The sequence below is a fragment of the Callorhinus ursinus genome, unplaced genomic scaffold, assembly GCF_003265705.2.
Source record: "Callorhinus ursinus isolate GAN/ISIS: 27379988/994484 unplaced genomic scaffold, GSC_fseal_2.0 scaffold9, whole genome shotgun sequence".
Classification (NCBI taxonomy): Eukaryota; Metazoa; Chordata; class Mammalia; order Carnivora; family Otariidae; genus Callorhinus; species Callorhinus ursinus.
The window spans coordinates 5,861,509-5,887,294 of record NW_027397071.1 but is presented as its reverse complement, the minus strand read 5'-3'; the positions used below and the strand labels follow the sequence as shown (position 1 = coordinate 5,887,294).

The following is a 25,786-nucleotide window of genomic DNA, read 5'->3' as shown; positions in this document are numbered from 1 at the left end:
AATCCTCAAAGGATAGCCAGCCATTACCTGTGGTAATGTGCTCTTGCCGAAGCCCCAGCAACTCTGTTAGAATCTGCACGCACTGATCTGTGTAGGTCCGGGCAATACCACCTACAGAGGAAGAGAAAGCAGAAAAAAGTGGTAAGTCCAAATCCTAGCACCTCATTTAAAAAAAACTTCCCACCAGCCAAAGACAGAGAGGACCAGGGATACCTTTGAAAAAAAAAAAGAAAGAAAAAAAAATCATCCCTTGCTTGATGAAATAACAATTTAAGTTTCCTAAGTTTGGTAAAAGTGAATTTTCCATTGAACAAGGTGGAAAACTTTCAGTAACAAAGGTATGTATGTGGCAGCCAGATACGAGGCCTCGAGGCACCACTGCCTGCAGAGCACCTCACAGCAATGTCCCTGCAGGAACACCTGACCGCAGGAGCTCTGCTCTCCTCTTTGTTCGCTCTTCCTGACCCTGAAAATAATCACTCTTTATTCTAATATAAGGGTTCCTTCTCCTCTTCCACTTGAAGCCCTCCAACAAAACATTACTCCCTGGCTGCTTTCATTTTGTGAGTCACTCTGGCCTTCTGAATCCCAGAGTAATACGAAAAAGCCTGTTAAGATTTGGGATTTATTCTGTGTTGGTCTGTACTCAGCACAATATATAGCCCATAGCAGAAGCTCAATAAACAACTGGTCAATTGTCACAGGACTTTGAGTCTAGAAAGCCGGGTTCTGACCCTGGGTCAAAAACTACATGACCTTTTGGCCACTTAATAACCTTTTTCTTTGAGTTTCTTCATCTCTAAAATGAGGTGGTAACACTTGTCCGCTTTTCCAGACTGCCTCCAAAAACTGTGCTAAGATGATATATGGGAAAGCATTCTGGATAGTAGCCAACAAAAGGCCATATAAATTTTAAGTACTCTAGTTTGAGTTACCTGTATTCTCTATCCTAGAAGATACGGTAACACCAGTGTTGACAAAAACAAAACAAAACAAAACACCTCCCTCCCCACTCCTGTGGCCACTGACCCCATTCTTTGGTGCATGGTAATTGGTCTCTGATGCAAGATTCATTCCCTTTTGTTCGCTATGATTCCACAGCTTCCTGGTTAGTTGAAGGTCTCCAAAAGGAAAAGCAGCAGACCCCTACCTATGGCAAAGATGGCAGCCTGGGCAAAGTCGGCTGACACGTCAGTGCAGTACCCTCGGAGCTCCTCTAGCACCTGCTGTACGTTCTCATCGTTCACCAGCTCGCAGAGCACCTCCACCTTCTGCAGCTTGATGTAGTGGGGCTCCGAGTAGGAGCAAAAAAACTTTTTGTAGTGGCTGCTAAAGTGACCGGGCAAACTATGCAAGATCTGACGCACATGACACAGGGCAGCAAAACAGAGCTCGCGGCTCTCTGAAGAACATGCAGCCAGCAAAGGGCCCTTGACTTGCACAAGCACATCAGTTTGTACATGGGGGAATTTTTTTGCCAAGATCAGAAAGAGTTTCGTGGCTCCCATCACCACACCAGGGCTACTGCTCTTGAGAAAGCTATCTAACAGATTGAGAATGTCAAACAGCTCCTCCTCACTGCGCGGTTGATAGCGTAGCAGAAAGTTCAATACTTCAGCCTGGCCCCATTGGTCCAGTTTTGGCATTCTAACCAAAAAAGAAAAGAAAAGTGTTATTTTAGCAACCAAATTAGGACCATCAGCATGCAAAAGCCATGTCACCAGTCATCTGTTCATCGTAACAAGGAGAATTCTTGAAAACAGGCTATCCCATAATAGAATTACTCTTTTCATGTACTATTTAAAGTTTACACAAAATAGGCTTTAAATTCCGAGATTTTACACTACAAATTCTCATGATCTAAGGCCAAGGACCATGATCACTATACCTAGATCCAGATTCTTTACAGTTTAAGACAGTATAAATCGCTTAGTTTGGGGGACATAATGATTGTAGAGGAGGACAGAACCTATTTCCACAGAATATTTCTGCCATCTCTCTATATCACCGAAAGAAACTAAGACAAATAAAAGAATCCTCTCAATGAAATATGAAGAGGTTAATAGTTATGGTTAACTTTACTACTCTACAGAAGTTGTTCAAGACGTCTCCTTAATTCAACATGTCAAGATCCCACTAGGATGCAGATCTCGTCATAACAAAAAGAGCACCGAGGCATCCAAACCGATTTAAGAGATGGTGGGCGATGGGCTTGTTGATGACAACACCTCCTTCCTGTTTCAGAATTTCCTCTAGAGACCTCAGGCAGTTCACAACCACAATTGGATCCTGGTCACGCAGCAAACTGTATAATTCATTTACCAGAGCACCGTCTATAAAAGAGCACGAAGATCTGAGAGAAAGAACTTCAGAGTCTCAGGAATAGAGCTGAGTGAGTACTAGCTCCAGGCAGACAAAGCTGAACTTCTCTGCTACAAAAATAACAAAGGCAATAATAAAGTGAAAGGCAAAAAATTGCCATCTCCAGACTATTCTAAGTAGCTAATGTGACAGATCTCACCTGGGCCCCAAAGAAAAAGCTTCTCTGATCTCAAAAAATACCAAACCAGCCTTTCTAAAGAGACAAGTACAGAAGTAGGGTGACATTACTATTTCCTACCAAAGTCATGTCATCTTTTACAAAGTCAAACATGTAACAGAGGCACAAATAAATACTGATCATGATGGATTATACTGAAACTTACCCACTTCAGAATCTCCATGAAGATTATGCATCTTGGCACAACCAAGGACTGCCACCCTTCTGACGTATGAAGCTTTATCTCGCAGACCATTGAGAATAGGCTGTTGGATATATTCCTGCACACCAGGCATCCTAAGCAACACATCCTAGAGTCAGCCAGATCCTGAAATACTAGTTTTGACTTAATTCAGCCTCTATTCACTTAACAGAAAGTTCAGTAGATGTTTGAATGTACATCTATCACATCATAAAGAATTAGGGAAAGCCACTGCCACACTTAAAAAGTCATACTTGAATTTTCATTTGGACTAATACTCCAGGGGCGGCAAAAACATGTATCTACACAATTGTTTACAAATCATTAACCAAAACCCAGAACTATTTCAGCAAGAGTGAGGACGGAAAACTCCCTTTAATGTAACCACATGACATAGTTTTTTAAGCCTAAGCAATGGCTGAAAACCTGAGTTCAGGTTACAACTGCATTTTCCCTAGGATTAAGAACCTCACCATTGAAGACCTGCCCCAGGGTCTCCTGAATACCTCAGCCACTGATAAACAGTCAGGGAAAAGGGTACTCACCTGAGGCTACACATGCTCCGTAACGCCAGCCCTCGAACCATTGGATTGGGATCCGAACAGTCTTTGCACAACGTATTAATGGCCAAGAGAGCCAGATCTGGTTTCAGGGGGGCATATGTACACATGTACAGATAAACCAACTTCTTCTGAACAATATCTACGGTGGCACTGGCCTTCACCATTTCCATGAAAACACCAGACATGTCCAAGCCCTGAGTCATGTGCCTGAAACCAACACACATAGCAGGAGAAGTAAAATACATAATCCCCAGCCTACAATGAGAGGCATTTTACCTATACACATCCCGGTGATCCAACTAGACTGTGAAGGAAGCAACCAAGTCCACCTTGTCTATTATACTGCACAATACTTCACACCATGGGCCTACGATAAACATTTTTCTATTCATTCAACAAACACTTATTGAATTCCTGGTACATTCCAGTCTAATTCAGCTTCTACATTCCAGAGATATGCTCTGGGGACGTAATCTTTATTTTTTTTGTTTTTTTTTTTTATGTTATTTATCAGAGAGAGAGACAGAAAGAGCACGCACAGGCAGGGAGAGCAGCAGGCAGACGGAGAAGCAGGCTCCCCGCAGAGCAGGAAGCCTGATACAGGGACTCGATCCCAGGACCCTGAAATCATGACCTGAGCTGAAGGCAGATGATTAACCGACTGAGCCACCCAGGTGCCCTTCTGGGGACATAATCTTGAAGAAGGCATGGTCTCAGATCTTTAGGAACTCAAAGTATAACTAAGGAGCAAGACAAAAACACCACTAATTACAGTACAAAAGGTAAGTATTAAAATAGGTAAGTGTTAAAACAGAAGTAACAAAGTTGGGGCACCTGGGTAGCTCAGTGGGTTGGTTAAGCGTCTGACTCTTGGTTTCAGCTCAGGTCATGATCTCAGGGTTTTGAGTTCAAGCTCCGTATCGGCTCTGCACTCAGCATGGGGTCTGCTTGAGATTCTCTCTCTCCCTCTCTCCCCACTCTCTCTCAAATAATTAATAAATCTTAAAAAGAAGTTAACAGACAAGGTGCGATGGGGACCCAGAAGTCTAATACTGCCAAGAAATCATAAAATGTTTCCAAAGAGGAAGTAATACTTTAGTTGAATGAGCTGGAATTTTCCAGGCAGGTGTAGTAGGTAGGTAACACATGCTTTGAGGCACGTAGACGTCAGCAAGAATGCTACATTCTTTTGAGAGTATGCAAGTAGTTGTGTTAGCAGGGTGTTCTTTGGGTGCTATGGTAAGAAGTTTGGACTTCCTTCTGTAGATCACTGTTTCTCAAACTGTGAGAATGTGAGATTCTCCTACAGGAATCAGATGAGAAATCTGTTTAAAATGCATATTGCTGGGTTCCATCCCACCCTCCCGAAAGCAGCATTACTGGATTGGATGAAAATTTTACACTTTTTTTTTTTAAAGCACCCCAAGGGACTTTTGTGCATACTAACGTTTGTTATCCACAACTGCAGCCAAGAGTTATACCTTTAAATTCATGTCAGGAAACTTCTGACTGAAATGAAGAGGCAAGGTCTGACCTACTAGTAAGCCACTGCAATTGCTTTGCTAATAAAACCAGAATAGCGGTGCCAACAAAAAAGAAATACATAGACATTTTCTTAAAAAAAAAAAAAAAGAGGATGGATATTTAGAACTATATATCCATACCATCTGACTTGAGAAATGAAAATCAGGCGTCATCAAGATGGACTCCCTCCCTTGGTCAGCTGGAGGGTGACATTCCTTAACCCAAACATAAGCGGAAGAGCAGGTTTGGGGAGAGGGGAAGGATGCAGGTGCTATTTTGCATGTCTTTGAAGAAATGTCCAGGTGGGAATGCCCAGCAGGCAGGAGGATATGTGGGTTTGAAGATACAAAAGGCTTTCTGTACTAGACTCTATAGATCTGGGAGTCAGCAGAGTTAGGGTCAAGACATGGGTGTAACCACCCTGCTGAGTAAACCAAGTCAAGCAAGTCCCCCAGGGGAGGCTGCGGTGGCCATCCGGAGAAGCAGGAAGGCCAAATCATACCCTGCCCTGAGTTCATTCGCTCTTTCCGAGCGGCCACGGGTAGAGGGCCCGGGTGGGGGCTGCGGCGGGGAGTTCGGGCGGTAGCTGATACCTAATCACTCGCTGGATGACATTCCGGTAGCGCAGCCTATCCGCCTGAACGTGAGGGTTACACAGAGCTTTCTTCAGCTCCTTCACCACGTCCTCGGAGCCAAGGTACGGCATCTTCAACGGCCACGGGGCAGCCCCACAGACCCCTAGGTAACTCGCGGGCTCCTCCTAGCCCTGACGGGGGAACCTGGGTAAAGCAAATGTCAGTCAGCGAAGAGACCAAAGGCGGGATCTCGCCCCAGCCTCGCCAGGCCCCAGCACACTCACACCAACCCTCTCCGCGCCCCGGCGAGCCCCAAACGAGGCTCTGTGGTTCCTTCCCGGGACCTGCAGGCCGGCTCGCTCCGCCTGAGACCGCTCCGGCTACCTCGAGGCCCTTCGCCGCATTTCCAGCCCCGCCGCCGAAGGTCCGCAGACCCCTCCCTCGCCAGTTCCAGCCCTTTGTGCGCCTCCGCCCGGTTGCCCACCCGGATAGGCCCAATCAAGCTTTTTGCGGAAGTCCCGCCTCCTCGGGGCCGACCGCGCACAGCAGCTGCCACTCACCTTCTCGCAGCGAGCGCCGAGCGTCGCCTGGACGCCGACCTTAGGGCGCCCTTCCCCCCCACCTCTCACCTCCAGGCGCAGCCGCGCGGCTCCCTCTGGTGGAGGCGCGGCGGGCCATCGGAAATCCGCTGCTTCGGCCTGTCTCCGCCCAGCAGCGCGCGCTTTGAGTGCCCGGCCTCAGCCCCGGCTCCCGCGCGCGGGTAGGAGTGGCGCTCAGTCGAGCGTCTTCCGCGGTTTGCGATTACCCCCAGGACTCCCAAGAGTACGGCCACTTCCTTCTTTCTGCCCACGCTAGGGACTGCTCCTCTACTGGCCTGGCTTCCGGTTAGGGTCTCTGGCCGCGTTGCCCCAGCGTGACTTCTCTTCAGGGCGCCGTTGCGGGAGCCTTGCGCGGGAGCTCTGTGCCCATGAAGATCCCGCTGGGGACTCTCCAGCCCCGCCACCATGAATGGGGCCCTGATCCCCCATACGCCCATCGCTGTGGACTTTTGGAGCCTGCGCCGGGCTGGTTCCGCGCGGCTCTTCTTTTTGTCCCACATGCACTCGGACCACACCGTGGGTTTGTCTAGCACCTGGGCCCGGCCCCTCTACTGCTCCCCAATCACTGCTTACCTCGTGCATCGTCACCTACAGGTACGGGGGGCCGGAGTCCTCCGAGAGCTGGGTCGAGCATTGGGTGGGATTTCCGATCTGTCACAGCCTCGGACTCCAGAGTAGGGGCCAGGAGGACTGATTTTTACAAATGCGGGAGTTGTTCGAACCCAGAAATGCGCCTTTAGCCCAGAATGGGAATGTGGCTTCTTGGTTGGCCCACTTGGGAAGTTTCAGCTATAAGTTGGGGAGATCTTTCAGCCAAGGAAACTAGCTACCTTTTCAGATAAACTAGGCCAGTGTTTCCCTAGTGTCCTCTAAGAATCCACCTCGTGTGCTGGGTGACACATTCTCCAGCGGCCACCGCCCCCCCCCCCAAAGTAGATTTAGCTGGTGCAGGTCCTGGAAATCTGGTTGGAAGTTTTTTTAACGGGTGCCCCCAAGGGATTATTATCAGGAAGGTTTGAGAATTGCTTGGCTAGACTGTTTTTTAGACTCTTAATTTACATTGTACAAAGGGTGGGAGGGGAGAGTGGGAGGAAGAAGGGAGGATTTGAGGGGACTCTCCATTATACCTTCTGCTCCAGGGTGGCTTAGGATGTCGTCTGCTTCCCCTGATTCCGGTAAAGGGTTAGTTCCTGATCCAGGGCAGTATCAACGAGGAGATTCTGTGTTTACTAGAATGACCAACTTTTTCCTCAGGTACCTAAGGAGTGGATCCGGGCCTTGGAGGTTGGTGAGAGCCATGTCCTGCCTCTAGATGAAATTGGGCGAGAGACCATGACTGTAACCCTCATGGATGCCAATCACTGCCCTGGCTCTGTCATGTTTCTCTTTGAAGGATACTTTGGAACCATTCTCTACACAGGTGGGCATTCCAAGGGGTTGCTCCCACCTTCCCAGCCTAGATACTACTTTTCTTGAGCAGTCTTAACTCAGAAGTCTGGAGGCCTCCTAGCTTCATCCCATATGACCACAGTGACCCTTTCTCAACTGATTTCCCACTCTTTAAGGTTTCAAACCTTATTAAGAGTAATAAAAACAGAAGCAGAACGGAGACCTTTCCAAAAAGAAGCTATACTATGTTAGTGCCAGACTTCCTGTTTAGTTTTTTCACAGGCTGGTAAGCAAATTTCCATCAGCTTTTGAAAGCCGGGAGAAGCTTGTGTTTCATACTTTTGCCTCTGACTCTCTGCCCCCGCCCCCAACCCCATATACTCTTCTTCTAGGTGACTTTCGGTATACACCATCCATGTTAAAGGAGCCAGCCCTGAAACTGGGGAAACAGATCCATACCTTATACCTAGACAACACCAATTGCAACCCAGCCTGGGTTCTTCCTTCCCGACAAGAAGCTGCCCGCCAGATTGTTGAGCTCATTCGAAAGCACCCACAACATAACATAAAGATTGGTAAGTGGTTTCCTTTCCTTTTTCTTTTACCCATAGCTAGTGAATCTTGGGTTTTGGGGGGGGTTCTCATATCTTTCAGGTCTTTGTAGATCCCCCCTTCTCCATGAAACCTTATTTAAAATTGCAGTCTTCCTGGGGTGCTTGGGTGGCTCAGTCCGTTAAGCCTCTGACTCTTGGTTTTGGCTCGGGTCTTGATCTCAGGATCGTGAGATCAAGCCCTGCCTAGGGCTCCATGCTAAGCTCCCAGTCTGCTTAAGAGTCTCTCTCTCCCCCTGCCCCTCCCAGTTGCCCAGCACTCCCCTCACCCCCATGCGTGCTCTCTCTAAATAAATCTTTTTTTAAAAAAAATGCAGTCTTCCTACTATCTCTACTCTGACATTCCCAACTCCTGATCCCCTATACCAACTCAACTTTTTCATTCTTTAATAGTGCTTATCACCTTCCAGTATATTCTGTCCATGTTTTAATATGCTAATTGCTTATTATTTGTCTGTTTTCCACGTGTCCTGCCATACACACAGACTCCTTGAGAGCATGGATGGAGGTAGGAAGGAGTCTTGCTTGTGGAACAGAGAAGTAGCAGCATGACAGGCACACAGTGGGTGAGGAGGCTGTCACGGGAGGAGGGGCTGAAGTGCTTGCTTGTAAGCTTGAACTTGGTCCTAAATGTAATTCTTTTTTTTTTTTAACAGTCCCCCTTTTTTTAAAAATTTATTTATTTATTCATGAGAGAGAGAGAGGCAGAGGGAGAAGCAGGCTCCCAAGGAGCAGGGAGCCCGATGTGGGACTCGATCCCAGGACCCTGGGATCATGACCTGAGCCGAAGGCAGACGCTTAACGACTGAGCTACCCAGGCGCCCCTAAATGTAATTCTTAAACGTAACTTGATCCAGATGGTTACATTTGGACAAAAAGCTATTGAAGGTTTTTAAATAGGAGAGGGCCAATATTGCATTCATCATCTTATAATGTATTCCACAATTTACATATTGTTGTTTTTGGTTTTTATTATCTGTCTACCCCTGCTAGAATGAATGTAAGTTCCAAAATGGCAGGGCTCTTTTTGTTACTTGTGGATACATCCCAAATGCTTAGATTAATGCCTGAGGAGGCACTCAATAAATATGTTATCTGAGTGAATGAAATTTTTTTTTTTAAGATTTTATGTCTTTATTTGTCAGAGAGTGAGCACAAGCAGGGGGAGTGGCAGGCAGAGGGAGAAGCAGGCTCCCTGCTGAGCAAGGAGCCCCAATGCGGGGCTCAATCCCAGGATCCTGGGATCACGACCTGAGCCAAAGGCAGATACTTAACCGACTGAGCCACCCAGGCGTCCCTGAGTGAATGGAATTTATCAGAATGTAGATATTCAAGTGAATGCTGTGCTTAAAATCAGACACATTGAGAAACCAACTGTATATTTGTTCTAGCAACTCCACAATAGTATAAAACATTTTGGGGCCTTTTTTTTTTTTTTTAATTTTATTGAGAGAGAGGGTGTGAGCACACATGAATAAGGGGAAGGGCAGAGGGAGAGAGAATCTCAAGCAGACTCCATGCTGAGCATGGAGCCCGATGTAGGGCTTGATCTCAGAACCCTGAGGTCATGACCTGAGCCGATCAAGAGTCAGATGCTTAACCAACTGAACCACCCAGGCGCCCTCATTTTGGGGCCTTCTAACTGGTACTTCTGATTTCAGCATCTCCTCAGCCAGGTGATCAGTAACACTCCTGCTATTTTTTTCTTCTAAAGCGCTCCTCTGATCATATTATTCCTGTGATTAAAATGAGCCATTTTCCTGCTGCACACTCTTTAATGGCTCCCCTTCACTTACAGAATTAAGTTCAAACTCCTTAGCAGTATATATGGGCCCTGTATAATACGACCCTTACCTCTCCTATGTCATTTATTACTAGTTCCTTTTTTGCACTTTAGTAACACCGAACCATCATCCCCTTCCCTTGCCAGGTAAACTCAGACCCATCCTTTCTCTTTTATGACAACTCAGTTGCCATTTATGAAACTCAGGAAGTTTCCCTAACTCTGTCAACCGGTAGATACTTTTCTGTGCCCTCATAATACTATGTGCATGTCTCTGACTTTGCTTCTGGGTCCCCATGTAGACTGCACTCCTTGAAGACTGAGGCTTATGCTTATTTTCACAGTGCCTAACACCTGGTAGATGCTCTCCTTTGTTGAACCGAACGAGTGGGTGGATTCGGTGTTAAGCCCTCCCCCAACCTCCATGTTTTTCAGCTCAAATGCCACCTCCTCCCTGATACACTCCCTGGATGCCCCATTTGTGTATTTTTGTTAAACATTTGGTTGATGTATTAGGATTCCCCAGTATCTCCTGTCTTTCATCCCTTGCTTTTCCCATTCCCTTTAACATGATTCAGGACTCTATAGCCTGGGAAAAGAGTCACTTCTGGAGCAGCTGGCCCTGGAGTTTCAGACCTGGGTGGTATTGAGCCCTCGGCGCCTGGAGTTGGTGCAGCTGCTGGGCCTGGCGGATGTGTTCACCGTGGAAGAGAAGGCCGGCCGCATCCATGCAGTGGACCATATGGAGATCTGCCATTCTTCCATGCTACACTGGAACCAGACCCACCCTACCATCGCTATCCTTCCCACGAGCCGGAAGATCCACCGCTCCCACCCCGACATCCACGTCATCCCTTACTCTGATCATTCCTCCTACTCGGAGCTCCGGACCTTTGTCGCAGCGCTGAAGCCTTGCCAGGTGGTGCCCATTGTCAGTCGGCAGCCCTGTAGGGACTACTTTCAGGACAGCCTGAGCCCCAGGCTCTCTGTGCCCCTGATTCCGGACTCTGTGCAGCAATATATGAATTCCTCCTCAAGGAAACCAAGCTTTCTCTGGCTGTTAGAAAGGAGGCTAAAGAGGCCGAGAACCCAGGGTGTCATGTTTGACTCCTCTCAGGACACTGCTGATCAATCTCCAGCTGCCAGGGACTCAAAGAAGGCCAAGAATGAGAACCTTTCTGGGGACCTTGAGAAGAAGGCTTCCCACCATCCTTTGCAGATCAAGAAACAGTTGTGCCCGGACCTCTGCTACAAAGAATGGGATGGGGCAGTCCCTATCTCTGAGTCCCAGAAGATGGTGACTGTACGGCCCACCCCCTTGAGTTTTTCAGTGCACTTACAGTCTACAGATGAGGAATTTCTTTCTCTAGAAACTGGGGAGGAAGTTGGTGTAGGGCCCCACTTGGGACCCAAGGGAGACCACAGTGGCTCAGCAGCCACAGGGAACCAGAGCGCCTGGCTGGCCCAGGAGTCTCTCCTGTCTTGCAGTAGCATGGCTACCCGTCTCCTGGCTCCTGAGTTCAGGGGCCTGGCACTAAAGTACCTTTTGACTCCAGTGAACTTTTTCCAGGCACAGTTCTCTTCTAGGGGCTTTGACCAGCAAGTGGAAAAATACCATAAACCATTGCTGAAGTCCAGAGAGGAGAATGCAGAATGATACCTTTGGTTGGTCCAGCACTGCAGTGTTAAAGACTGACTGATGGCTGGGGAGGAGGTTTGTTTTGGGCCTTACTTTTGTATCTTCACAGGATCCCTCTGGGCTCACCCTGGAGCAGTACTTCTCAAAGTATGTTCATTGGAGTCTCAGTGCCTATGGACTCATTAGTTTCATGGTTGACTATGTTTAAGAAACACTTTCCATTACGCCCCCTGCACGGTATACATGAGCACATTAAAGGTTCCCAGAAGTCTTGCAGTAATTTAATCTGCTTAACTATAACTCAGTATTTCTCCACCTCTTTTGAACATGCAGTCCTCTTATGTGAGTGCAGAAAGAGATATGGTCTGAATCCAAAAGGGCCAGGTTATTGGGGCCATGTGCCTGCCATTCCCCATGTCCCTTTCTCCCTCTTCCCAGATAAAAGAACCTAAGTAGTTAGGTGGTGGTGGTTGTTGTTTTAGTCAGGAACTGTGTTGCTGGAGGATAAAGTGGTGATCCAGACAGCACGTTCCAATCGCGAATGTCACTGACTTGCCATGACCCCATCAAAGAGACTTCCTGTCTTTGCCTCTGGGAGGGAACAGGAAGCAGTGAAGAACCTTGGAACAGTGGAGAGAAACTCCCCCCTGCCTCCATGGGAGTTTGCAGTTAGTGTCACTGGAGACTTCTCTGGAACAGAGCCAGCTAGGGGATTGGGCACCCCTCACCAAGGCCATACCTGGAACCAGCTGGGCATTAGACTTAGGGGTACAATGGCCTCCCGGCTGCCTGGAGGCCCTATTTAGCTGAAATAAAGTTATAAAAGATCAAATGTGCTGCCAGATATTCCTGATTGTTCACATAGCTGGGATATTTGCAGCTCTCCCCAACCCCCACCCCCTTGGGTTGAGCAGGGAACCAGAGCACACAGCCTGTTTGTTTTAGTATCCAGGGCAGAGACCAAGGAGCCAGCTGGTGGAAGGGGTGGGGGTGTGCAGCTCTGCCCTGTCCTTCTGCTCACAGCCTGATGCCATGCCAAACCAATAAGCAGGACAGCAGATACCACAGGCTCTGAGAGGGCATAGGCGAGTGGAGCTGGGCGTGGGTAAAAGCTGCTTCAGAATGGAGCCTTGCAATAAAGAAGGTGGTTTCTACTTTCAGAAGAAGATAGGAAGAGTTTAGAAAGTAAGGCCTTGCTCTTGGGCAAGCTGTGCACAGCTCTGTTTTGTCAGTGACCTTCACTGTAAGCCTCCCGTGGGCCCACTAGGAGCCGCAGCAGGGGAGGCATGTGGGGCAGCAGGAAACATGGGCTTGTCCTGGGCTCGAATCCAGGGTACCGTGGGCAAAGAGCTTCCACGTCTACATAGTGGAGCCTCTGTTCCTCATCTGTAAAACAGGGACTGCGAGACCTACCTCTCCTGGTTGCTCTGGAGGTTGGATAATTGGTAAAATTCTTAGCTCAGTGGCTGCACCATGATGGGTATTTCAAATATTGGTTCTCTTAGACTCTGGTTCTCTAAAGAGATTATTCCGTACATAAAACACAAAATTTTGGAAGTCATATAAAAACATAAAGAAGAAAAAGTCAATTTTAATCCTCCATGTACATCAGTTGTTTCCTTCTAGTCCTTTTTTGTATGTATAAATGTATAATTTTTTTTTTCAAAATTGGGGCAATACTGTATATAGTTTCAATCCTGCATTTTACTTAATATCTTAAACATTTCTTTGTACCATTAAATATTATTTGAAATGTAATTATGAATAGTTGTATAATACCTTATATAGGTAATACCATTTCCATATTCAACATTTTATGTGCCCTTTTTTCACAATTATACATATTACCGTGAACATCTTTATGCATCTCTCCTTGGAACAGTGGAGAGAAACTCCACTGATTTTTTGTTTATTTCCTTAGAGTAAATTACTGGAAGTGGGATTACAATTTTAAGTTATTTTGGGGGGAGCGGGAAAGGCCTGAGGGAGAGAACCTATGCCCAATGTGGAGCCCGATCTCACAACCCTGAGATCATGACCTGAGCCAAAATCGAGTCGGACGCTTAACCGACTAAGTCACCCAGGCACCTCTACAATTTTAAGTTCTTGATGCAAATTGTGCCCAGTTGCCCTCCAGAAAGGTTTCCTTACCATCCTTTCTGCAGAAGAGGATAGGATTAGAATACGTTGAAGATTCATCAAGTTCAAATAATGTCGTTAGACTGGAACATGTGAACATACGGCAAATCATCCTGTGTATTAATAAATATTTACTAGGGCTGTGTGGGCAAAGGCTTAGCCTGAGCTCCTTCAGGAGCTAGAGCTGTCTCACTTCTCGGCTACCCAAAGGTGGCTGGGAGAGATAAGGTAGTCTTCATACAAGGGCCCCCAGATTGGTGTTATCTTCTACTGACAAGGGAACCTGTCTACTCTTGGCCTGTGCTGGGTCACATGCATTCCTTGAAATGGGATCTCTGTGAATTCCGGTGGGGGGTGGAAGCAAATGGCTTTGAGGAATTTAGTTGTTGATGGCATGTTTGTGTTTTAATAATGGGAAAATTTTCTGAAGTAAATTTGGCTTAGAATAGAGACTGGCAATTACTTTGTTTGATAATCTCAATAGTCTCACATAAAAGTGCTGCACTGCATATATCTGTAAGTAGCCAGTTTTTTTTTTTAAGATTTTATTTATTTACTTGAGAGAGAGAGACAGCGTGTGTGAGGGAAGAGGCAGAGTGGGAGGGAGAGAGAATCCCAAGCAGACTCCCCGCCAAGTGTGGAGCCTGACACGGGGCTTGATCCCACGACCCGATCATGACCTGAGCCAAAACCAAGAGTCAGCTGCTTAACCACCTGAGCTACCCAGGCACCCCTTAATTTATTTTTAGAATCTCGGGATGACCGCACAGATCTAAGGCGATCTTACAATTAGGCTTGAGGATACCGGGAGAAAGGAATTCCATAGAGATCAATTAGTTGTTTCATGATCTGTGGGAAAACATGTACTTCTCTAAAAGAAGATGGACAGTGGCTTAAGTCCCTTTAAAGAAAAAAAAAATCTGCTTGGCTGGCTTTGAGGGGCCATCTCTCACTCCCTTTGTAGTAGGAAATAGGAGATAAGCGAGTCTGCTTATTCGAGGAAAAAGATTTGGACTTGGGTTCTCCATGTCAAGTCCACTCCCAGGGAGACCATTCTCTCTGCCTTCTTGGAGTAGTTCTTATGCAAGAGAAATCCCACCTGGGAGACCACGTTTACATATTGTTGACGCTACCACTACTGAATAGCTGTCAATTTCTTACCTGCCTCCCACCCTTCACCCTCCCTAATCACTACCACAACAAGCTGTTTTGTCTTGGGTTCATGGTGCTTCCCACTTCCTCCTGCACGGAACACCCCACCACATCAATACAGAATAATTCTGCTTGCCATTATAATCTAAACCTACAACTCCTGTGGGATTCTCAGAATGGTTAAGATTGTCTTTATTTTGACCACAGTGCTTTCATTTAGCTGTACCCTTCCACCTTGACTATCTCCTTCCTAGGTAACTTCCTCTTCTTTGAACACATCCTTAACCCACTGGATGCTCCCAGAATCTCAGGCTTGGTTCCTTTCCTGGACAGATGGCTCACTGAATCATCTTTCAATCACAAAAAACTTCTGGCAAGCCTTGGGTTAGTCTTTCCCTTATAATATTCAGATATTAAAAAACACAATTATATTATGGCTATTTTACCAATCCTGAATCCTCCCATCAATTTTCAATAATTTTGGGGAGTGGAGGATGAAAAGTTTGTCCTCTGTGCTATAATCCCATTCTTAATGTGTTCACTGTAATGTGTGCTTCTGTGGAACCAAAAACATTGGGTCCAGCTCACTCACCCTACTAACCGGGCTCCATAGAAACAAAGCATCAAGGTGGATCTAGACTGCTGTACAGAATGAGTCAGGGATATAAGGTTTGGAGAAAACCTGCTAAAAGGTTCTGAGCACCCAATTCCTAAACTGGGGAGGAGAGGTGGGGAGTCCCCCACCAACCAACAATTCTCTGATACCAGTTGGGTGTCGTATAATTCAACTCAATTCTGACACTCTCTACCTGGAGGTGGCCTCCACTCCCAGAGGTGAATGGCTCAATCCTACAAGACTGCTCTCCTCCCCTTCAGACACCAGTCACAAGTCCAGGTTGTCGCCTGTGCTTCTGACCACTGGCTATAGATTGGAGGTCCCAATGACTCCTCCTTGGGTTTGATTCATTTGCTAGAGCAGCCCACAGAACTCAGAAAAACATTTTACTTCCTAGATCATTGGTTTGTTATAAAAGGATATCACTCAGATGGAAGAGATGCTTAGGGCAATGCGGAAAGGGTGAGGAGCTTCCACGCTCTCTAAGCATGCCACTCTTTCCAGATTTCCAAGTGTTCACTCCTTCAGAACTCTGTCCTCACTCTGGATGACTTCAACATTCCAGCCTCTTAGGTTCTTTGGCCTCCTTACCTCCAAAGACTTTATTTCTGTCTTCCTCACCACCCTGTTATTACCAGAAATTGAACTACATCTGAAATCTCAATTTTAAATCTTTTCTCCCACCTTATTTACTAAAGTACCTCCATTGCCAATGTAAGCCCGTTCTGAGCTTCACTTCCCACCTTGACCCAACTGCATCCCACGATACATCGATATAATACAACTCCCTTGCTCTCTCTCACTCAGACACACTTGCCTTGAAAAACTCAAATTCTGAATAAATTCTACTATCTATCTGTTGTTTGACTGTACTGGAGCAGCTAGATGCTGTTGGAGAAACCCCTAAGCAGGCTGACTGGTTTCATTTTAAATTCATGACCTCAGGGGCATCTGGCTGGCTCAGTTGGTTAAGCAACTGCCTTTGGCTCAGGTCGTGATCCCAGGGTCCTGGGATCAGGCTCCCTGCTCAGCGGGGAGCCTGCTTCTCCCTCGCCCTTCCCCTCTCCCTGCTTGTGCGCTCTCTCTCTGTGTCAAATAAATAAAATCTTAAAAAAAAAAAGCAACTATTTAAAAATAAAATAAAATAAATTCATGACCTCATACATCAAATGGCCTTCCATTCTTTTTTTTGATATTTTTTACTTATTTTTCTTTAAATTTTTTTGTTATGTTAATCACCATACATTACATCATTAGTTTTTGATGTAGTGTTCCATGATTCATTGTTTGCGTATAACACCCAGTGCTCCATGCAGAACGTGCCCTGTTTAATACCCATCACCAGGCTAACCCATCCCCCCACCCCCTCCCCTCTAGAACCCTCAGTTTGTTTTTCAGAGTCCATCGTCTCTCATGGTTCGTCTCCCCCTCCGATTTACCCCCCTTCATTCTTCCCCTCCTGCTATCTTTTTTTTTTCTTAACATATATTACATTATTTGTTTCAGAGGTACAGGTCTGTGATTCAACAGTCTTCCACAATTCACAGCGCTCACCATAGCACATACCCTCCCCAATGTCTATCACCCAGCCACCCCATCCCTCCCACCCCCCACCACTCCAGCAACCCTCAGTTTGTTTCCTGAGATTAAGAATTCCTCATATCAGTGAGGTCATATGAAAATGGCCTTCCATTCTGCTAAGCAATCCTATTATGTTTCTTCAGTGGGCTTGGTTTCCAATTGTCCATTTCTCTTGGCTCTCCCTCCCCCCCACACCACCATCTGTCAGTAAATTCTGTTGACTCTACCTTGAAACGTATCCCGAATCTTATTTCTTTTCCCCATCTTCACCTCTACCACCTTTGTCCGAGGGGCCTTTGTGTTGTGTCCGAGTTATTGCAAGAGCCTCTTAAATGTTCTACCTGCTTCCAACATCGCCCTCTCCCCTGCAGACACTCAGTCTGCTACCCACAGCAGGCCTGATATAAATCATCCCGGGTTGCTTCTCTGTTCAAATCCTCCAAGGTATTTCCAGCTCACCCAGAATAAAACCCAACCCAAAGTTCTTACCATGGTCTTCCTGGCCCACGTGCTCTGCCGCGCCCTTCGCTTACACTCTCCAAGCCTGCTGACCTCCTTGCGGTTACTCCAGCGCCAGGCAAGCTCTCACTTCACTTTGTTCCCTCCCCTTACCAGACCCTCCATTCAGATACCCACATGGTTTCCTCACCTCCTTCAAGGTTTTGCTCAGCAAGACTATTCTTGGTCATCTTATTTAAAATTGCAACCACCTGGCCAGCCACTCCCTCTCTCCCTTCCTTCTTTTTTGTCCATAGAGCCCTTACCACTTTCTAACATACTCTAACATTTACTGACTGAGGTTGGTGTGTACCTCACTGTACTGGAATGTAAACTCCGGGACTTTTTTTTTAAAAGATTTTATTTATTTATTTGAGAGAGAGGGAATGAGAGATAGCACGAGAGGGAAGAGGGTCAGAGGGAGAAGCAGACTCCCTGCTGAGCAGGGAGCCCGATGCGGGACTCGATCCTGGGACCCCAGGATCATGGACCCCAGGATCATGACCTGAGCCGAAGGCAGCTGCTTAACCAACTGAGCCACCCAGGCGCCCTTTTTTTGGTTTCTTTTGTTCACTGTTGCATCCATAATGTCTCGAACACATGGCAAGTTCTTAATAATAAACACTGGTGGAATGAATGAATGAATCTAGAAAAATGGATGGATTGTTCATCCTTTAGGCAATCTTCCCTCAATAAATACTGTTTCTCTCAAACAGGAAATAAAGCAAGATCTTAGCCCTCAAGGAGCTAACAGCTATTGAAAGCTTACCTTGGGGCACCTGAGTGGCTGAGTTGGTTAAGCGGCTGCCTTCGGCTCAGGTCATGATCCCAGTGTCCTGGAATCGAGCCCCACATCGGGCTCCCTGCTCAGTGGAGAGCCTGCTTCTCCCTCTCCCTCTGCTTACTTGTGCTCTCTCTCTCTCTCTGTGTCAAATAAATAAATAAAATCTTAAAAAGAAAGAAAGAAAGACAGCTTACCTTGGCAGACACTTTTTATATATTAGCTCTAAATCTTGCAACTCTCCTTTGAGAAAACTAGTGTCCGTAAGTTCATTCATTCATTTGCTCATTCAATAAAATTTACGGAATGCCTACCATGTGCCAGGCATGTGTTCTAGACACTGGGCATACAAAATAGTGAACAAGAACATGTCCTGCCCACATGGCATTTATACTCTAAAGAAGAGAGACAGGCAGTATACATCAAGATCAGATAGTGATAAAACCTAAGAAAATAAAACTGGCTTATGGGTGTGGGGAGCAGTTCAGAAACAGGTCAAGGAAGGTGTGTCAGGGGATCGACACTTAAGATGAGACTCGAGTGACGAGAAGGAACCAGTCAGGTAAAGACCTGGTAGCATCAGTGCGAAGACCATGTGATGGGAATGAGTTTTGTGTCCAGGGAACACTGAGAAGAGCATGTGTTGGAGAGGGAGAAGATGAGCTCAGAGAGGGAGGCAGAGGTGGGGTCAGAAGTGACTTAGGGGTCAAAGTAAACAGTTTGGGCTTTAGTCTAGCTACAATAGGCAGCTACTAGAGTGCCTTAAAGCGTGTGTGGGGGTGTGTGTGATATGATTTGATAGGTATTCTGAAAGCAACAGATGGAGAATGAGGCAAGAACGAAAGCAGGCATACGAGTTAGGAAGGTCTTGCAGCTGTGAGACACTGGTGAGCTCAACTTGGGGCTTCTGGAAGAAAGGGAATTTGCATTGTGTCTGGCTATAAATCTATTAGAGAAGCCTTTTTAGCACAAGCAGCTACAGAAATAAAAGACATGACTTTTCCTCCACCATAGCTTTCACAAAGGAGATATATATACATATATATCTCCACAAATATATACATACTGATATCTGAGGGGAGTAAGGAAAGAGAAGAAGAAAGTAATGAATTTTACAAGTAACTAGAATACTTTATGAATTAACACTACTTCCTATAATAGACATATTTTACAACTATGTACTTAAGAGAAAGAAACATGTTTTGCTTGCTTTGGAGTCAACACAAGCCTTGGGGTTAAAGGTTATATTTTCTGAGAGATTAGGGCTCTTCAGTAAAAACAAACAAAAAATTATTTATCAGAGCATACTTAATTTTTAAATTGTTTAAATTATTATAAAGTTTTAACCATAAAATTGTATTGGGAATAACATTAGTCCTGATCTTTGAATATCTGCATCTATGAGGAGAGATCTATAAGATATAGTAGAAAACAGAGTATAGTCAAATTCAGTGCGAACTGAACCTTTTTGTTTAATTCACCAATTATAATATTCCACATCCTTACAGAGGAGCACTAGAATGAACAGGTAATTTTTTATTCATTACAGTGCATCCTCTCTCTATAAGGCTCCTAGTCAATGTATACATAACTAAAACCTGCACTCCCTTTTAATCAATATAGGACTGAAAAATCCATATTTATTATTAGTCTCTATCTCACTTCTTACTGTCTGTGAAATCAGAAAGTCTGTATCAGTGGACATGAACAGTAGTGGATTCAGGATATTTTTTGGAAGTAACATTGAAGACTCTTTTTTTTAAAGATTTTTATTTATTTATTTGAGAGAGAGAGAATGAGAGACAGAGAGCATGAGAGGGAAGAGGGTCAGAGGGAGAAGCAGACTCCCTGCTGAGCAGGGAGCCCGATGCAATGTGGGACTTGATCCCGGGACTCCAGGATCATGACCTGAGCCAAAGGCAGTCGCTTAACCAACTGAGCCACCCAAGCGCCCTATCATCTCCATTTTAAGAATGAGGAAGGTGTGGGGTGCCTGGCGGTGTAGTGGATTAAGCGTCCCACTCTAGATTTTGGCTCATGTTATGATCTCGGGGTCTTGAGATCAAGCTCTGCGCTCAGCAGGCAGTCTGCTTGCCCCTCTCCCTCTGCCCCTCTGCCACTCCCCCCTCAAATAAATAAATAAATAAAATCTTTTTTAAAAAAAAAGAAGAATGAGGAAGGTGAAGTTCATAAGCATGCCTACTAACACCCTAGTTCTATACTAGAAAACTCAGGATTCCTACTGATGTCAAGACTCCAAAGCTCAGCCGTTAAGTGTCTGCCTTCGGCTCAGGTGGTGGTCCCGGGGTCCTGGGATCGAGCCCCGCATCAGGCTTCCTGCCCCGCGGGAGGCCTGCTTCTCCCCTTCCCACTCCCCCTGCTTGTGTTCCCTCTCTTGCTCTCTGTCAAATAAATAAATAAAATCTTAAAAAAAAAAAAAAAAAGACTCCAGAGCTCATGTTTTACTTCTGTACTGGACATTATGGGAGCTTGGAGGTTGGTCAGGCAGAAGCCTACTTCACCTCAGAGAATTTACCCTCTAGGGTTTTGATAAGGCCCCTCCTCCTACCCACCTCCAAAGGAGAGGGCCACTTGCTAACCCCTTGATGACAGCTTACAGATTTTATAAAAGTGAGTTTCCAAAAGTAATAATAAAAAATTAAGTTAAATTCACAGCCAAAGATGACGATTGTTGAGATTTCCAAAACTCTATTCTATAGTTAACTGAATTCTGATGCTTTGAGCACCATGAATAAACAATCAGGTAATTTAGTAATTTAGTCAGCCAAATAGTTATTGGTACTGACCACGTATCAGGAATTGTGTTAGACAAGGGATACTTCATTAGGGCCTTTTTGATTTCTGAGTCTGCAGGAAGTGCAAAATGACTTAGCATAAATAATAGTCAATGATTGAATTTCACGTTTCTGTCCTGAATCATAGCCCTCTCCCTTGTGGGTCTCTGTGTCCCTTCCCAGAGCATTTGTTTTGGTTTTGGCTTTTGCTTAGAATTGAGAATAGGGAGAGACATATGGAGGGCAGGTGCTAAAAGCTTGTGTAACAGTTGGTCGAAGGTGAGAAGCTACAGAATGGTGGAGACATGATAATGAGACATGACAATGATCCAGGGAAAGGGAGAGAAAAGCACTATCCCTTGGTTTTGCTGAATAAAGAGTTGGTATATGGAGAAAGTGAGAGAAAGATGGTCATGTGTAGATAAGGAAGGAAACAGATATGATTAGGGGGAAGGAGGGTCTGAGGAGGAATAAACACGGTTGTAGGAGTATTTAAGGCATTGCTCTTCTCCCAGAAGGCTCTAGATTGACTCTTGAAAATTAGGAAAGTTAGGGATCAAGTCTCTTGCTCATTATCTCTAAATCCTGCAAACCCCCTTCCCCTCCCCTTTTTTTGAAGTGAAATTCACATAACATACAATTAACCATTTTTTTTAAAAGACGTTATTTATTTATTTGACAGAGAGAGAGACAGCAAGAGAGGGAACACAAGCAGGGGGGTGGGAGAGGGAGAAGCAGGCTTCCCGCGGAGCAGGGAGCCCGGGTGCAGAGCTCGATCCCAGGACCTCGGGATCATGACCTAAGCTGAAGCAGACGCTTAATGATTGAGCCACCCAGGCGCCCCACAATTAACCATTTTAAAGTGTACAATTCAGTGGCATTTCATGCATTCATAATGTTAACTAGTTGTATTTGACTCTTTCTCTTTAATCCCACAGCCATGGCCTCTTTCCAAACTCCCCTTCCACCCAAAGCCATCATTTCTGCTGGGACCCAGTCCCCAAAATGTCCTATTTCGATACAAAAAGTAAACAAGACCAGCAAGACTTACACTTGAGAGCAGGGAAGCCATTTCCTACTTGCAATGCCACTATTCAGCCCAGCAACCACCCCAGCTTTAGTGGGGAGATACTGGGGAGGATAAGAAGTGTGGGAGCCATTAGGGGACCAAACCTTTTTACCATACAGAGGAGGGACTCACTTACCTGATTATCCTAACCCAGGTGGGTGCTTCACTTCTCTGCTCTGTATACCACACTCATCTCTGCCTGGTTTTAGTTTCTAACCCCATGGCTCTCTGGTGGCCTAGTGCAGACCGATAACTCCTTCCCAAGGAGTACCTGTCATACTGAAGAGCTCATGTCCATTGTATATGATAATGTAACAGCATATTTATTCTGTTCACATGTTGCATGGAAAAGGTACTTAAAGATAGTTACTAAATACAACATCTCACTGATGGCCGGCTGAAATAGTGCTGTCTTCTTTAAGTCCCTGTTCAGTCAATAGTAATACTTCTAGATGCTTCTGCAGTGATCTCAGGACAGTTAACTGCTATATTCTTGAGCACTTATAATGCCACTTTGAGGACCAATCTTGGACTTGTTATAACTGTTCCTAATTTATTTCCTTAATTAGATCGTGAAGCCCCTGAGGACACAAAATGTGCTTTATTCATTTTTTATTCTGTCTAACTAAATGCCTGGTACTTATTATTCAGTCAATAAATCCTAGAAGAAAATGTTTTTTAAAAGGCCCTATTTAGTCCCCATCATACATGCTGGATTTGCCCTCTATGAAACCAGTTAAGGGTCCAGAACAACTTTTCCTGGCTTATTCCTGTGAGAAGTGGTAAAGAGAGCAAAGTGATTCAGTTTATGATTTCCCAGATGTTGCTGAAGCGGACAGCAGGAATCCAAGCAGCTTCCTTGGATATTAGGAACTGAATATGGGAATTGACCAGAATAGATTCTATCACCCAGTTGGATCAAACCATCCTTCCCAGTTTGTCGGTCACCACTCATACTAGGAAAAATCCTTTGTAGGAATCACATTGCTTCTGCCCCATCACATTGCACCATGCCACTTAAATTGCTCTCACCAAGATCAACAGGGATCTTCTCATTGCAAATCCACTGGCCTCTTTTTCATATTTATTCTCCTTTACTTCTCAGAACATTAGGATACCACCAATTAGCTCCTTGTTCTAGAAAAGCTCTCCTACTTCTCTCCTGTGTCACTTAAGAATGATTTTTGGCAGCAAAGAACAGAAAACTTGTCTAATGGTGTTCTTGAAACATACGAACATTTATTTACTTAAAAAGTCCAGAAGCAGTGGGCACTCCCAGGTTCATTCAGAAGCTTACCTCTGTCGTCAAGGACCCCTCTTTCCATCTGTCTCCTTTGCTGTCCTCAGCATGTTGACTGTCTTCATCTTTGTTTGCTGTCACATTTATGGTCACAAGATGGCTTTGGCAGCTCCAAGTCTGGTGTCTTCATTCCTTTGTCTCAGCAAAAAAGAGAAGCAGGAACAAAAGAATTTCTTCTGTGAAGGTCCTGTCGTTTTCATACAAAAAGAAAAATTTTCCTATGAGCCTCCCATTAGACTTCTTTTCCTATTTCATTGACCAGAACTGAGTCTATACCCACTCCTAGACTAGTCATTGGTGACGAGAAATGGAATTACCAGGATTGGTTTGGACCACTGTAATTTATTTCCTGATTTGGTGAGAGGAAGTTACCTTCTTTGAAATCAAAGGATCTTCCTTCTATTTGAACAAAACTGGGATTCTATGAATATGGGAGAAGTAACATAGGAAATGGCTTTTGGACAAGTGTGGCAGAGACTGGCCTAATTTTTACTAAGTCATGTCTCTTGGGCACATGGATAGTGTTAGCTCCTAATCACTGTAGCAGTATTCATGTTCCTGAGTTCCCACCAATGTGATATGTGCAGAATAGATCTATGTGTTTGCTACCTGCAGGCCTGGCCTATAAGAACTTCCCACATGGGGCGCCTGGGCAGCTCAGTCGCTTAAGTGTCTGCCTTTGGCTCAGGTTATGATCTCAGGGTCCTGGGATCAAGCTCTGCATCAGGCTCTCTGCTCAGCGGGGAGTCTGCTTCTCCCTCTCCCTTTGTGTTCTCTCTCTCTCTCAAGTAAATAAATAAAAATCTTAAAAAAAAAAACTCCCCACACAAATAATCCATATTTTCTCTTCCCTTTGTTTTTTTTCTGGGCAGACACAAAGCATCCAGTGGAGAAAGCCAATGCTTCAAGGAATGGTGAACCTGCAAGAATCAAGATGAGTCTGGAACATCTGACATTCAGACAGGCTAAAAAAGACACAGGAGCTTGAAAAGGCCCCCATTGACTGAATCTGGAAAGTTTTAGCACCCAAATAATTAAGGACTGTAAAGAATTACAAATCATTGAAAAACATAGTAATCCATGAGTCTATATCATTATTAGATAACTAACTAATAAGAAATAAGGGAGGACTGGTACAAGTAAGAACCATCAATAGATGCTAAATCTAAGGGAACACGTTTAATGAAGAGCAGGATATTTGCAGGGTCTAAGATGTCTCTCCACAGATTGCTTATTACAAGGAAAAAAATAGTAAATATACTGTGGGGGAATCAGACACCTCAACAAGGTGACCAAAACTATTATCACCCAATGAGGGACAGAGACATCGTCTGACTTTGGGTTTGATATCCTGAGAAGGACACAGTATCACTTATGCAGTATTCTAGCCAGGAATGGATAACCGGGATCTAATAATGAATAAATGTGAGACAAACATGAACAACAAATCAGAAATGAGGAACATTCTCTTGTCCAAACAAAGGGGATGGGCTGTACTCCTCAAAAATATCAAAGACAAAGAAAAGCTAAGGAACTGATGCAGATTAAAGGAGACTAAAGAGACATGCAATCTACGATCCTAAACTGGATCCTCTACTCGAAGGGGAAAAAGGGTAAGAATGACATTATTGGATTAATTGACAAAATTTGGAATATGGATGGTAAAGTATGGTATCAATGTTAAGGCTCCTGGAATTGATAACTGTATACACTGTGTATGTAAAGGAATGTATGTAGGGATAAAGGGGCATGATGTATGAAATTTACTTTCAAATGGCCAGAAAAAAATGTGTATGTGTGTTACCTATTTGAGACTACAAGTGTTAGAGCAAAGGGGCAAAACATTAATCAATAAATTCAAGTAAAGGATATATAGGTGCTCTTTTTATTATCAACTTTTCTGTGTGTTCGGAATTATTTCCAAATATATAAAAGGTTTTCTGGAATCTAGATTTAAAAAATCAGAGGCTTCCCTCTTGTTTCAAAGGCTTTTTCCATGTTCTATCTCCTATCCTTTCCTTCAGACCTTTACTCTCATTTGGTTTTCCCAGTTTTACAACTGTTGGCTTCTACTTGAATTCTCTTTTCTTCCTAGCCCCTTGGATTCACTAATGTTCAGATAGTTGGATGAGTTTTTTGATTCAACTTCTCTCCTGACACAGCTTTTTGGTCAACTTCTCCTAGTTGGCCTTAAGCACTGCAGCTCCTGAGCAAACTTCTTGCCTGCAACATTGAATCTAGACTCTAGGCCCCAGAGGAATATCATACCCTAAGTGAGATTCAATGCTTCCAACTAGCAACAGCTCCCTTTCCCTCTCCAGCTGCACTGATTTTGTCTAGGAGGAAATAGTTCTCCTATCTGCCCCCTTCTCTCCAGGGTCTCTCCTTGACCAAACCCTCATCATAGCTTTCTAATTAGGCTCCCTTTCTC

General features: G+C 45.0%; 2 protein-coding genes across 13 annotated transcripts in view; one reads left to right on the top strand and one right to left on the bottom strand.

The window, feature by feature from the left end:
- Window positions 1–25,786, bottom strand: part of AP4B1 (adaptor related protein complex 4 subunit beta 1) — a 37,436-nt gene that overhangs the window by 9,474 nt on the left and 2,176 nt on the right. For 4 of the 12 annotated variants that reach the window (XM_073896117.1, XM_025872477.2, XM_025872476.2 and 1 more), the window contains exons 1-7: window positions 5,688–5,935; window positions 5,422–5,607; window positions 3,287–3,511; window positions 2,706–2,836; window positions 2,186–2,333; window positions 1,151–1,647; window positions 28–111 (exon numbers count right to left, since the gene is read on the bottom strand). In XM_073896117.1, coding sequence (XP_073752218.1) covers window positions 28–111; window positions 1,151–1,647; window positions 2,186–2,333; window positions 2,706–2,836; window positions 3,287–3,511; window positions 5,422–5,534 — 1,198 coding nt within the window. In that variant the 5' untranslated portion in view covers window positions 5,535–5,607; window positions 5,688–5,935. The other 8 variants (XM_025872469.2, XM_025872470.2, XM_025872474.2 and 5 more) reach the window with 8 other exon arrangements.
- On the top strand, window positions 6,112–12,256 carry DCLRE1B (DNA cross-link repair 1B). The gene is made up of 4 exons (XM_025872480.2): window positions 6,112–6,596; window positions 7,257–7,422; window positions 7,784–7,966; window positions 10,364–12,256. The coding sequence occupies exons 1-4, from the start codon at window positions 6,408–6,410 to the stop codon at window positions 11,440–11,442; spliced, it is 1,617 nt and encodes a 538-aa protein (XP_025728265.1). The 5' UTR covers window positions 6,112–6,407; the 3' UTR covers window positions 11,443–12,256.

Coding starts and splice junctions, on each gene's coding strand:
- DCLRE1B (XM_025872480.2), top strand. CDS start 6,408: ATGAATGGGGCCCTGATCCCCCATACGCCCATCGCTGTGGACTTTTGG. Junction 6,597..7,256: donor TCGTGCATCGTCACCTACAG/GTACGGGGGGCC, acceptor CTTTTTCCTCAG/GTACCTAAGGAGTGGATCCG. Junction 7,423..7,783: donor TGGAACCATTCTCTACACAG/GTGGGCATTCCA, acceptor CTCTTCTTCTAG/GTGACTTTCGGTATACACCA.